Source organism: Emydura macquarii, unplaced genomic scaffold, assembly GCF_026122565.2.
Source record: "Emydura macquarii macquarii isolate MOO-44397 ecotype Brisbane River unplaced genomic scaffold, CSIRO-AGI_Emac_v2 contig_719, whole genome shotgun sequence".
NCBI classification, from domain to species: Eukaryota; Metazoa; Chordata; order Testudines; family Chelidae; genus Emydura; species Emydura macquarii.
The window spans coordinates 17,459,508-17,473,974 of NW_027130856.1; the positions used below are offsets into that span (position 1 = coordinate 17,459,508).

A 14,467-nucleotide genomic window follows, 5' to 3' on the forward strand; every position below is an offset into this window, starting at 1 on the left:
GACATTTTTTTAAAATTATTTTCCTGGGTTTTTTAAAACTTTATGACAGGAAATCAAAGTCTAAAATATTCCCAATAATGTTGATATAACAGATTAAATCAACCATATATAATATAAGAGAAAATATCAATGTAAATAATTCCACGGGATTATTTCTCATATATTCCTTTGGTATGTTGCACAGCTGTTGTGAGCTTCAAGAGATGATGAAAAAATGATTTGTTTTTTTTTTTTACACCGTCTTTGTCTGCAATTGCAGAACACACATTTGAAGTGAGGACTATAATTTCAATCCGACAGTAATGCATTTCTCATTAGAAATACTGGTCCTGACTCTCTACTGCCTTGCACATCACATTGTCACTGATACTCATGCAAAGTGAGAGAAACTGTGAGTGTAAATGCTACTGCTAGGGTAACTAATTGGACAACTCAGATTTGGGATTGTTTCTTACAGCTATTTCCTTCAGTCTATCATATGCAGTGTGTCCATCACCTCACCTTCTGGACAGTCAACCTCCTGCATTCTAGTAAGATTATGGGAAAATATATTTGTATATATCTTGCAGATCTTGCAGATCCTCTATCCAGTGGAATTTGTGTTTCAAGGATGAAGCTCACTGGGTTGTGCAGATACCTCCAGAGGGGTTAAAGAGCAGCCTCTCCACACCTGCTAATCCAGATTGTAGCCTGCAATAGCAACATTGCTTCTCCTTTCCAGAGTCTTGTGGGAAAGTTGGAACAAATAGCTCCTCCCTTAGCTCATTCTCAACAGCTCTCCATTCCCGCCGAATGAGGACTAACACCACAACTCCCTCTGCAGCATGAGGGGGTATGAAAACTTCCTTCTGCAGCTGTTATTCCATTCCTAGTGGTAGACCCTCCCTCCACAATGGGTTGAATTTCATCTTAGTTGTATGTAATTAAGCTCCCAAAATACCCAGAAATTATGAATGATCAACAGCCTGTGGATGTGGTTTTGCTCACCACAGATTTGTAAGAGCATATTAATAACCTGTGGATGAGCATCTAAGCAATGATGCAAGTGATATTGCCTTTTGTTGACAATATAGCATTTAAAAACTAAAGAGCAATCTCGATGAGTGTGCAGGACCATGCTGTATATTGTATCCTGTAGTGCGACATGGAAAACAGACCCTGCGTACAATCTGCAGTGCTTGCTGTTCAGTGAGCTATCAGTTCCGTTGCACTAAAAGATGCTGTCTGTATCTATGATCTATACAACTGATGCCATGATATGCTCAGGAGGGGAGATAAACAGTTATCGCACAGTAATGACACAATAACTGTGCAAGAAATGATGGAACTTGTACAATAACACCTGTTGACAAAAGAACTTTATCTCCTGAAAACTGTTCAGTTAAGTCAGGCCACCATTATATGTATTGGCCAGGCACATCAAAGCTTTACACCCATGAATTTGTCTGGGATAGAACCTCACATACTTCAGTACTCTCCATCCCATTACGAATCCTCACGCACTATTCACTGCTCATGCTTCTAGTTCCATAGGCAGAACTATCACTAGCATCACACCAACTGTAAGCAAACAAGACTGTAGAGCTACCTGATGTTCAATACAATTCTGGATTTAATGATTTGCAAATTGCATTTACATAAAGTACAAATCATGGCCGAAGAAAGCCCATTATCCCATGCCTCTCACTGGCCGCAGGTTAAATATCTGGAAAACAGGATTCATAACATTCAGATTGTCTTGCAATCAATTTAAACTCTCTCACAGCTATTTGGCTGCCTGAAGAACTATTTGCTACTGGAGAAGAATATGATTGTTTTTATTCCATTCCAGCCCTACCCAATAACTGAACCCCTCAATTCTGTCAAAAACACATTTGATTAAAATATGTTAATACCGAATGGCTTAAAATAGGAAACAGGAGTATAAGCTGATTCTGAAGCAGCCGGTTATTGAAATCATTTTGTTTTGCCCATGTGTGTTTTTCACAGCAGACCCGCTATTTTAGGGGGTCTTCAGTGATTTAAAAAAAATCATTTAGACAGTTGAGAAGCAATATACTAAGGCCTTTTCTCTTGCCAAAGTATCTTGCCGACAAGCAGACCAGTTTCAAGATAAACTCTTTATTATGAGCTGACGCTACATACAGAAATGAAGTAACAAAACTGTCTACTACTCGGTGTAGCTGCAGCTGGCAAATGTCCTGGCCTGGGTTTTGTTTCTGCCCCAGCAAAAGGAATACCAGGACACCCAAGGACTGCATTTACAGTGCACAGGAAGTATGGCATCTATACACTTGCCTTCTGTGGGAGTGCTATGAAGCCCGTGCCAGGAGAATTGGACTCCAAATCATTTTCATACCACTGGCAAGAACTAAAACACACACAGTATCAAAAAGAGGGAAAGTCCTGTAGGCCCAATGAGTCAAATCCTGGTTTCTTCACACAGTGGGGGAAATTCATGCTAGTGTAGCAGGGTCAGCAAACGGCCCATGAACCGCTTATGTGCCACTTAAACCCATACAGGTAAACTAAGTGGGGCACAAATTTTGTGCTGGCCCTCACTGCACAGGAGTGAATTTAACCCAGCTCAAGTCGTACTGTGATGCAGTGCGAGAATAGAATACCACCCCCGCTCCTCTGCTGAGAAGCAGCAGTGCAGCAATTGCACAGCCATTTTGCAGCCTCAAGGCTAGGTAGCTTCTGCAAAATGGCAGATCAACTATTCTTACCGTTATTCTCTCCTGGTCCACTCCTACCCCACCCTAAAGTCCTTGGTCTGCTAGGGTAGAGGGAGCTGCTGAATAACATGGCTTCACGCTAAGCCAGAGTTGGAGACTCTTGCATGAACTCCTTACCTCATGCACCACCTTACACACAATGGAACTACACTTCCCTGCTTCTGTGACTTCGCTGACTTCCTGTGCCTGTGAAAGGGATGGCAGAACCCTGCCCTGTGCATTGTTCCATTCTACTTTTAAATGCAGTAAAGAAGGCTCACCCACAACACTTCCGGAGGAACATATTGAACTTAAACGGATGCAAAAAACAACTAAAATGGCCCCAAAGTGCCTCGTCTTTAGTGCATCGTTTTAAATGTTTATTAGAGGTGTGCCCAAAGGATGATTTCAGCTAAGTCCAGAGTAACTCAGGATTACAGAAATCTGAATCTGGCCATCTTAATACTAGGGCTGAGACAAAGACCACTGAAGTCAAGGGGCTTATTTTTTATAGAAAATAATGGTAATTATTTTACACCTCTAAATATTGTCCTTTTGAGCAATATTAATAGAAACTTAGGTCCCAAACCTGCCCACACAAGTATCTTGCAACTAATTTCAAAGATCTGTAGTTGTGTTTGGACCCAGGATGGATGCACTTATTTCACCTAATTTTGGATTCTCTCAAATATCAGAGGTCAGAAATTCAGCTCAAATATCAATGTTATCAGAATTTGCATTCTGCTGAAAGGGGACCTTAAACAGAGGAGGAGAAAGGGGGAAGAGAGAACAAAAATTCAGTGGGGAAAAAAAGAAACAACAGAAAAATGTAACAGAAAACAGGTGGGGGGAAAAAAAGAAAGAAAAGATACAGAGATAGCAGGAGTGGAGGGAGGATGGGAAAGCAGAGAGGAAGAGAGAAAATAATGTAATGACAGAATAAATAGTGTTTTCTGTATTGCAAAATACAGTGTGGGGCTGATTCCTCATGGCATCACTCCAGATTTATGAGTGTGGAAACTGATGTCCCAGATTATCCTGTGCATTGAGATCTGCTTAGAGCAGGATGTGCGGGAGGGGAGCATCTTGGGGCTGATTGTTGGTTCTGATTCTCTGAGATGATTTGCACAGGCCTCCATCCCAAGGGTCCATGTTACATCTGGGCATCAGTGGAATTCATCACATTCTGCTCACACCCATTGCCCCTGCTGAAGCCAGATGGCGAGGTGGACACAGGGCCAGATATGAGTGACTCTGTGTCAGCTGAGAGTTCTGCCAAACCAGAGATATTCTTGGCTGGACAGATCCATCTGCTCACCAGGTCCTTTGCACTGCCAGAACCCAAAATATACTGACTTACAATTCAAGCATGGGGTGGGAAGTAGTGAGAGGACTTTGTGCCCAGTATATGCAACAAGCTTCTGTTTACCTTAAAAAAAAAAACACTAGGGGTTTTACCTAAATCCCCCATAGAAAAAGTGTTGGTTAAATTACAGGAGGGAAAAGGGCTTGTTAGCTGAGCATAGTTTGGTGACCAAAACCATAGACTGAGAGGGTTGCAAAGCCTGAAGCTTTGTTACGTTCTAATCTCCTCTCAGTACCACATCCATTGTAGGCCAGCGATTCCTGAGCACTTCCCCACTCGACACATGCCAGTGCAGTGCCGTGGCATCTTTTGGGGAAAAGCTAAAAACTTCTTGCTTCCTTTTTAATTGTGTTATTACCTTGCTGGCTTTTGGTGTGTTATTGGGGGTCGTGGTGAGATTTGTCCTGGCTCTTGCAGTTTTTGCAAGATTTTTATTTTATTTTAGGTAACTACTAATTAAAACGCATTATTTATTAATAATCCGTTAGACATACCAGTTACTATTTTCTGTGTGAGAGAGGGCTACTGTCCTAACTGAGACATCAGAGCTACCTCTGTGGCCTGTGTCAGGGATCGAAGTATTACAAAGCAGAAGGCATTTCAACTTTTACTCCAATGCAGTTATCACTACACAGATATAATTACGTATTTTATCCTTGTATTCTCATAACACCTTCCATCCAAGGATCTTATAGCACCCGACAAACATTAATTAATTAAGTCTCATAAAATCATTGGTAAGTAGGCAGGTATTATTATAACCAATTTACAGGCTGATAAACGGAGGTACAGAGATGTTAAATAACTTGCCCAATATCTAGAACCACTCAGGAACAAGACCATAGTACAATACTTCAGCCACAACAAATATCTAATATATTGGTGAACAGTTACTAAAAAGAACAGGTGAAAAGTAGTTACACTGCATGTCAGGCTCTTGAAAAAGAACAACGAAGTGTTACTTACGCCATAACAATGACACTGAAATCCAGCCAATTCCAAGGATCTCGAAGGAAGGTGAATTCTGTCATACAAAATCCTCTTGCCAATATTTTTATCAATGACTCAAAAGTGTAAATGCCAGTGAAAGTGTACCTGGGGAGTAAAATGTCCAAGAAAAGCAAGAGCATCAGCAGTTAATGGAGAAGGTTTTGAGGCACTCAGCTTATTCTCTCAGGGCCCGGTCTACTTAGATGAGAAATTCCTACTCATTTCAGAAGGGTTACGCATATGAGTAATGGCTGTGCTATCAGGCCCTTTGTGAGCTGCTTCATGTGTGCACCGAGTGAACATATGACAAAGAGGGAAGCATGTGTGACAGCCTTATAATGAATGCAAGCTTCATTGCAGCATATCTTGATGGATTTGCAGTCATTGAGTCAGGCATGAAAACAATCTAGAAAAGTTACTTTACTGGACTTTGAAGCATGTCTGCAATAGTCAATGGAAAAGGAATGAATTAGTCAGCATTCCTTGTTATTTCTCATGTTTAAGGGACAAATTCTATTCATACCTCTCAACTCTTTCTACCCCGCCCATATCAATGTTCAATAGATTAAATAATGTTTCAGCTTCACCTTATGCATTAAAAAGAAAGAAATCCCTGACTGCAAAGTTCCTGATGTTTCACTGTCTGTGGTAAATAACACATTCATGAGCATTAAATAGCAGTGCAGTGTCCTAGTTGAAAATATGCATTATATGTAATGATTTCAACCTACTGGACTTTAAAAAGGGGCAGAAGCATGTTTTTTCTTACTTAGTAAATTGTGTATTACCAATAGTTTCTTCACTGTGAATGATGAAATGGATAAAAATATTCCATGAGTTATCCTTTGTGATAAATATGATATTTGGAATAAAACTGAGCACATTCTGTATGCACGGTAGCAATGGATCTGAGCTACAAAATTCAGAGCTGGATCCTGTTTTATGCAGTAGAGTTTATGGGTGAAATCCTGGCCCCATTGACTTCAGTGGAGCCAGGATTTCACCGTATGATGAGCCAGGTCTGGGGATTTCTCTCAGTACTATTTCTAATAAAGAACTGAAATTACATAGCTCTAGTATTTCAAAAAAGAATGGATTTTTAATACGATCAGTAGAATTACTCAGATTGTAAGCTCTTTAGGGCAGGGACCATCTCTTTGTTATGTATGTGTGCTGTGCCTCAACACAATGGGATCCTGACTATGTAAATAACAATACATCTTCTTTTTCCTTGAATTAATCCCATCAAATGGGGTGTGCTCTATGAGTACTCTCCTTCCAAAGTGGTATGTTCAATGCCATATCCTCCCTCACACCACATGCAAGCATCTCTTCCTTTATGACATCTCACCACTGCTTCCTGGATCTGCCTCTGTGTCTTTTGCCTTCAATCTTGACCTGTTGGATTGTGCTGCCCCCGTAGTTGTCCGGACTACGCTTTACATGACCAAACCATCTGAGACTGGACTGCCTCATTTTTTCAGTTGTGGGTGTTAACTCTGGGCATCTCTCTAACACACACATGCCTCAAATAAAAATAGTAAAAGCACACCAATAATCTTTAAAAAATGGCCCTGGGCTACCTCCTGCCCCATAGCCTCGTATTTTTTAACTCATCTGATGAACTGAAGACGCATTTGATAACCAGGCAGAATTCTCATTCTGATTTTAATAGGTCTGCCCCCATTTAAAAAAATGCCACCCACACAAAAGCCTCACCACTCAGAAGCTTCCACCTCGGCATCTTCACCGGAAATAGCAGTGTGTGTGTAATTTTCATTTCCCCAGACTGCTGATTCTGTGTCTGGCCATGTCGAGGTCTAGTCTGCGCACTAAATACATACGTGGTACATTAATGCCAGGTCACCCGTGGGCACATAGCACCTGATCCAAAAATCCACTGATGTCAGGAGCCATGACTTGCCTTTAATGGGTATTGGCTCAGGCCCTCAGTGTGAAATCTTGGTTCCATTGAAATCAGTGGGAGCTTTGCCAGTGACTTCAATAGGGCCCATAATCTAGAGAATGAAAACGTCGCCATATAAAATGGCGTGAATACAGAAATGCCACCGTTTGGGTTGGTGTTTTGCAAGAATAGGAGGTGTAGCAAAGTAGGGACAAATTGTGCCTACCTGTTTCAATTAGCTCCTCTCAGGGCCCCTGTCCATGCTAGCCATCCAAAGGTCAATGGCCCTGTGCTACCTCCACATCAGCCAGCAGAGCTCAGTCCTACATTACAAGAGTGTTTGAGACACCCTCTGATGGTGTGAGCTAGCAGGCCCACTGTTTCTGTGAGCCTTCATGCAGTCTTGGGAGAGGAATTCTCTCAGAGCTCCCGCTGGGGCAGTGTGTCCTTTACTCAGTTTTTCATGGTTTCTAGATTTGTTGCTGCTGCTGTTATGCAAGATACAGATCAAGCCCCTGACAGGGACTCTTTAAGCGTGTGTTTTCATTAATAAATGTGAAAGCACATACAAAGAATTTAAAAATAACTTAGCTGTCCATATGCTTGTTAAAGTGATAAAGAACTTTCGTTTATTCACATGTCAAATGGTTTAATTCATTGCACAGCCACCTTCCAATTCTGAATGGATGTGGAGAAGGTCTTCCAGCAATCGAGTGGTTTCTATAACAACAGAAGCCAGACTACGAACTGATCTTTGGGGCCAAGTGAAAACCATTTCTTTTTTCAAAATATAAGTGCTTATTCCACTTCTCTTTAAATGGTGCTTTATAACATATGTACAGAGCACTGCTAGAGGAGCAGGCAAAACAGATTTATTTTATCTTCTCAAAATGCATTATTGATCTAGTTTCACTCATTACTTTTGAATTAAAGTTCGTTGGGTCATTCTGGCTTTCAAAATTAGCTATCTTTGTGCTTTGAATTTGAGGAGGAAAAGCTGAGAGGTATTTTTTTATTAAAAGAAAAGGGAAGGATTAATTCCACGCTGCTTGATCAATGAATGCATCTGTTCTGGATTACGATGCGTTGCACAGCCTATTTGATGCACTGAAGACATTATTTACATTTTAGTCACTGAAGGAAATGTCTAGCACTTTAATTTTTCCTTATAGAACATTCAAATTCCAAAGTACAGACCTGTAGACTGACCCATGTTATGTCCATATTTCAGTCAAATACAGGGTGGGTACTGTACTTTGTAACAATTTCCAAAAAGAAAAAGACAACATCGGGGAGGGGGGGGGGGGTTGAGGGGTGTGGAAGAATGCCACAGACATAGCTGTAGGGTAGCATATGCATACCGAAATACATGCTGCATCCTGATATTAGGATGACCAAATCAGCTGTTAGGTTCAGAGCTGGCTTAAGTTAGTAATTTCTGGAAGCAATTTTTTTTCTAGAAGATGTGCCCTGTATGATCTTGGGAACTCTAAAGAAAAGAAGGGCACTTAGCTGTCTCTCCCTAAGGCCCTGACGAGACCAGCCATCAGACTAGAGAAGAGCAGATGGCTGTGTTTATCATATGTCCGTCAAAAATAAAAAGTCTGTTCTGATTGCATTAAACAATTAATTTGGCTCATTGAACCAATGTATATTGATTAGCTTGTGCATCTGGTATCCATTTCTATAAGGAACATTTCAAAACAACTTACAGAAATGCAAACCTACCAGACAACTTTAAAGCCAGCTTTTTATATATATATATGTATATAAAAAGGAAACGGTCAGTTAAAGCTCTGAGGATTTTCTGAGATCTCTGACCATCTGAGAAATACAGACAACCCCACAGAGAATTCCAAAGATTCAGTGATTGCTCATAAAATATATCTAGAAATTATTTGTATGTACCATAGCCCTTTTCATTACAGCCCTGATCCAAAGCCCATTGACATCAACAGAAGACTGCACTGATGTCAGTGGACTTTGGATTACGCCTTTAGGTTTGAACCAAGTATGTTCTATAAGTATTTTCTGAAATCTTTCAACTAGAAGTCCAGTAATGTATTCTACTGTATTCAGCTTCTGAATCTCTTACATGGCAAGCAAATTTCATATGGAGCTCTAATCATACTATGATTCCATTCAGATGTAGCATTAGCAGGTGCATTTAGCAAAAAGTATGAGTTTGGTAGACTGAAAATTGATAACTTACTTTCTAAGGGAGTTTTCAGAGATGAGAAACACCTGGCAAAACATTTTGTCAGGACAAATATTGCACATAAGTCAATATTAATGGAAAGAAATTAGATACCAGCAAACAAAATGAGAAGACTACAATAAAAGACAGTACAGAAGAGCCAAGGGTAGGGTATATACAGATCAACAGAGATACTTACTCAACGTATTTATTCCATGCTTGAACCTCCGATTGTGCCATGAACACACAATTGGTCAAAATAGTGCACATAATAAACATACTGAACAATGTAAATATAGGAGTTAAGGAAAAAAATGTGACTGTGTAAAAAGACTTCATGAAAGGTCCCTCCATTTTTGAAGCGCTGCACATTTGATCTGATGCTTTATTCCTATTTTGTAGCATGCTTAAACATCAACACATAGAAGTCGTGTTGAAGCAATTAGATATGAAGGAATGCCCAGACACCTAAACACAGTAAAATCTGTGGGTTCTACTCTGCTTTTTTTTTTTTTTTTTTAAATTACCTACATCTTTTATGCATATTTCATACAGTAAAATGGATGCAGCGACTGTGCACTGTTCAGTGAATACAGCACCCAAAACATAATCGTGTAAAGGCTTGGATTTTGTGACAGTGTGCTTAGGTGTGAACCTCAGTATGAGAAGAGCATTTGTGTATTTGAAACTATAAAAGGGAAACCACTCATCTGCTAAATCTATCTAAGTATTTTATGCTATATCCTGAAACAAAGAAGAAACTATCAGTAGACAATAATATACAGGGAGAAATTGTGTAGGAAAACTGCCTGAAAATCATGTATCCATCTTCAGGTTCTTCATGCCCTCCTTCAAAGCTGATGCCCTTCTGATCTTTTAGTATTGGGTCATATGAACATTCTTGGCAATGGGGCAAGCTCTAGACCATGTCTTTTCATTCAATCCAATGGGCTTTGAGTCGTGCCCGAGGTGTGGAAGGATACTAAAGGCTAGTAGTTGCATTGCAGTACTGTAATTTTGCACATGTACAGGCCCAATTTGCAAACTTGGTAACCTCAGTTAGGGTATCAAATACCCTATTAGGAAACTAAGATCAACATTCAGATTCTCAAATATGCATTCTACTCACCTAAATGCCAATATGACACCCCAGTTATGGAACTGGACATTCAAAATTGAGTTCCTGAGTTTGAAAATTGGGTTTTCTGAATCACTTCCTTAAAAACAAAAGCTGCATGCTGTGAAAATTACCAAGTCCAATGGGTTCACATTGGAACAAATAAAGGTTCACATTTCACTGATACTATCTTTAAGTAGGAAACACAGAATGCATAGGAAAATGACCTGGCATTTAGTCAATAGCCTGGGATACATGTAAGAGAAAGAAAAGAGAATCTGAATGAAAATTTCCCTTCTTAATTCAGAAAAAAACACACAAATTTTCATTTCCTCCCTTACCATAGTTCGGTGATCATTTTATGTTATAGCATAGCAATCTCACATTAGTTCTGAGGGCATGCCTGAAATGTTTGCATCTAAGACACATGAAAATTATCCTTTTGTTGGACTACAATCTCCGCTGAATACAGAATGGAATGTTTTCTGATCTACTGCATACGCAGCAAGATTAAATAGGTAGTAACCGCTCCATTTATTCCCATGTGCAAACTTAGAAACCAGTAATTGAACTCAAAGGGACTACTCATCCAAACACATTTTCCACTGCAGGGGCCTACGCCTCTTGATGAGTGACTGAGAGAGGTTATCTGGGAGCCAGCCTCATTTTCTTAATTCAAGCTTAGATTGGAATGTTAAGATGTACCTTTTTATCAAGTAACTTGATTAGGTTAAATTAAATTACATATTTTCAGGTAAAAAAAAAAAAGGACAGCTTCATGGATTACTTTTCAACTACGGTGAAAATTCTATGGAAAAAAAATTGCAGAGCAAGTTATCTTCAGGCTTTTCCAAAAAAGCTAAATTTTTCATTTTAAGACTAAGAAAGGAAAATCTTTCAGTTTAAAGTTTGTAATCACCCTGTCTCAGCTCCCAAATGTATCTTCTATATTTATATAGCCTTATAAAGTAGTATGAATCTGAATCGAGCAACATTCCTGGGATGCTTTTAATAGAGGTGGGGGGGGGGGGCATAATCTCAGTTTGAGAGTAGCTGGAGCAGTCAAGAGGGCATTAAAATTAACACCACAGGGGAGGGTGCTAAACTGAGCGTGCTAAACTGAGGGTACAAACTGAAACTCAGTATGTTTCAAACAAATCGAACCAATGTGATGAAGAATTTGAAAAGATGACTTTTTCAGTTGTTTATATACCAATGCTAGGAGTCTGAGTAACAACCTAGAGGAGCTATATACCTGCCATTACAGAAAGCTGCTGAGATAATTGGAATGTTCAAATCAGTAGTTATAACCTGCTAAGGAAGGATAGAATGGGTAAAAATAGGCGGGGTGAAGGGGGTGCCACTATACATTAAAGGCACCATTCCCTGTTTTAGAGTTATTGATAGTTCAGAAGAGCAGGAACTTGAATGCACCTGCATCAATGTGGTAACTGAGGAAGCCCAGGAGGGATACTGGCGAAGGTCTGTTACAGACTGAAAAGGGCTCTTTAATCTGGCACAGAAAGGCCTAACAAGAACCAATGCTGAAGCCAGACCAATTCAAATGAGAAATTAGGCACGAATTTTTAACAGTGCGGGTGATAAACCACTGCAACAAACTACCCAGGGAAATGGTGGATTCTCCATCTTTGGACATCTTGAAAATCAAGACTGGCTGCCTTTCCAGAAAATATTCTTTAGTCAAACACAAGTTATTGGATTCAGTACAGGATAACTGGGTGAAGTGTAATCGCCTATTATATAAAGGAGATCAGACAAGAGAGAGTATGTGTGTATGTGTGTAAAAAAACCCCCAAAATTTAAATGAAAACAATTCAGACATTTCCCATGTTGGGAAAAATATATTGTTTTGCCCGTTTTAAAAGTCTGGTGAACTTTTGTTTGAAGAAAAATCTCCCCGTGCTTCGGAGGAGGGACTTGAAATTTGGGAAAGGGGTGCTTTGTGTCAAGGATGGGCCTTGCTCTGTCCCAAAGAAAATCTGCCCAAATTTGATCAGTTATAAGCCTTTGGAAAAAAAAATTGCACTTCACACATGCAGAGACCAGACTTAGATATTAGCAACTAAACTCTCCACAGATTCTGTCTCCACTGAGCGTGCTCAAGTGCTCACCAGACTGTATGCACAATCCCCACAGAGGGACTAGCATGCTTCATCCCCTCAGAGCTCTTACACATAACCAGACTGTGCTTACACATCCCCAAAGAATGACGACGCATACACCATCCCAGGGCTAGAGGGGTGATGCCAGACTTTCCCTGTAATCGTTGCGTCTGGATGCTCTGGGCCAGGAGGGGGGCCAGGAGGGGCTGGGCACCAGAATTGAGAGCAGGGAGCCCCTCTCTCCTGTGCTGTCCTGATCACCTTGCTGGCACCCCAGCAGTGTGGAGCAGGAAGTCACCTGACTCAGAGGCAGAAATGACAAAATGCCAAAAACCCTGAACACCTAAACTAATGCCCTTTTTAATTCCTACTGAAGTCCGCTGCTTTTTGGGGCCTTCTCCTCACCCCGGCAGAGCTTCTCTTATCTTGCTTCCTCCCGACTTGATTCCCACACTGCCTCCCTTTCCCAGGGACTCTGGCAGCTTTCCTTAGGAATCTCACTGCTGCTGGTAGGTCCTGTCCTTTGGTTCCCGCACAGGAACCTAAACAAATCCATGTGGGCCTCTTTACTGACCCTTACTCGGGGCCTTCCACAGCAGCCAGCGTGCTCTCTAGTCCCTCCCAGCTCTATTTAAGCAGTCCTTCCTGATTCCCTGCCGCTGGGGTCAGTCATTTAAATTCAAATTACTCTACCACACTCAGCTGTGGGTACTATTTATCACTGGACTGCTAGGTCACAGCCAAAGCTGAGCCCAGCTTGCCTATAGGGCCAGACAGCCTGTGACATACATTCCCCACCCCCTTCTAAAGCCTTGCTCTGCCGCACGGCAAGTGTTACCACCTATACCTGAGACCGACCCCTATTCTTTCCAGCTCTCCCTTCAGACAGTCAGCTTCCATGAGCAATTCTTCCTTTTCTGTCACAACTTGCTGGTTGGCCTCTTCTGCAGCATCCAGTTCCCTTCTGAATCTCTCAGTCAGGAAGTATAGGTCTCTAGCATCCTCTCCATTCATTGTTGTATTAGTGCCCTTCTCACAGGCCTTGTTTTTTCCCCATATCTCTAGAAAAGCATCCACCAATGACTCCTGCTCTCTTAGGGCTGCCTGTAGAGTTTGTCACAGGTCAACTGGTTTCCCTTGCAGACTCTTCACTGTCACCTCCTGGTCCCCAGGGGTAGCCATAGTAACCAGAATACCCTTTGGCTATCACAGGGTAACTGGTCAGCTGTATCAGGCACTGTCCTAACCTCTGTAATTGTCTCACTCCACTCTCTCTTGTCCTCTTCCGTGTGGGTCTCTTGAATGGCTGTACACTTCTTTGTCATCAGCACCATCCCTGGTTTCCCTGCATCATGGGTATTCATGCCATCATATGCACTCATATCGTTCTACACCCTTTCTTTCATTGCCTACTCCTCCCGCTCCTGCATCTCTTCCTGCAGCAAGCCCATTTCCTCTAAGGACAATGCATTTACGAATGGCCCACTTCGCTATAACAAAAATAGATACCACATGTCCATGTCCTGGCCCTGAGTTTTTTTCACTTTTCTCACAGCTCACCCTGGCAAATCACTCCTTTCCTCCCAATTTACATAAGGACATGTCTTTCTTAGGTGGCCCAGACAACCACAACCACAACATCTCCTCAGACTTCCTAGACACAGATATTTCAACATTAATTTTCTCCTTTAAAATCACTTCTCTAATCTATGATGACCAAAACTGACGTACACGAGAAGATCCATTAAGTATTTCCTTTTTCAATGCCACACAAAGGAACGGAGCCACTATGGACATTATCAAAGACAAAATTGAAACAATCCTCTCAGGGAATATTGGAGATTTTTGTACATAGGTAGTTCCACTATTACATACTTGTTTGTGTAATTGTGTAGGAGGAAGGAGGTTTGTGGGGAAAGGCAAAAAAAAAATTTAACCACTGGAAGGAGGGGGTCACTTTCAGGGCCCCACTTTGGCAGCACAAAGCATTGAGAAGGCCAGTTTAACCAACAAAACTGAGGTTTCCAAATGGATAAGGGAGATGTTCAGAC

General features: G+C 41.1%; 1 protein-coding gene across 12 annotated transcripts in view; it reads right to left on the bottom strand.

Moving 5' to 3' along the window:
- Positions 1-14,467, bottom strand: part of LOC137149266 (sodium channel protein type 5 subunit alpha-like) — a 319,903-nt gene that overhangs the window by 236,254 nt on the left and 69,182 nt on the right. For all 12 annotated transcript variants that reach the window (XM_067542779.1, XM_067542769.1, XM_067542778.1 and 9 more), the window contains exons 4-5: positions 9,376-9,463; positions 5,050-5,178 (exon numbers count right to left, since the gene is read on the bottom strand). In XM_067542779.1, the coding sequence (XP_067398880.1) occupies positions 5,050-5,178; positions 9,376-9,463 (217 nt within the window). The remainder of the gene's footprint in view (positions 1-5,049; positions 5,179-9,375; positions 9,464-14,467) is intronic.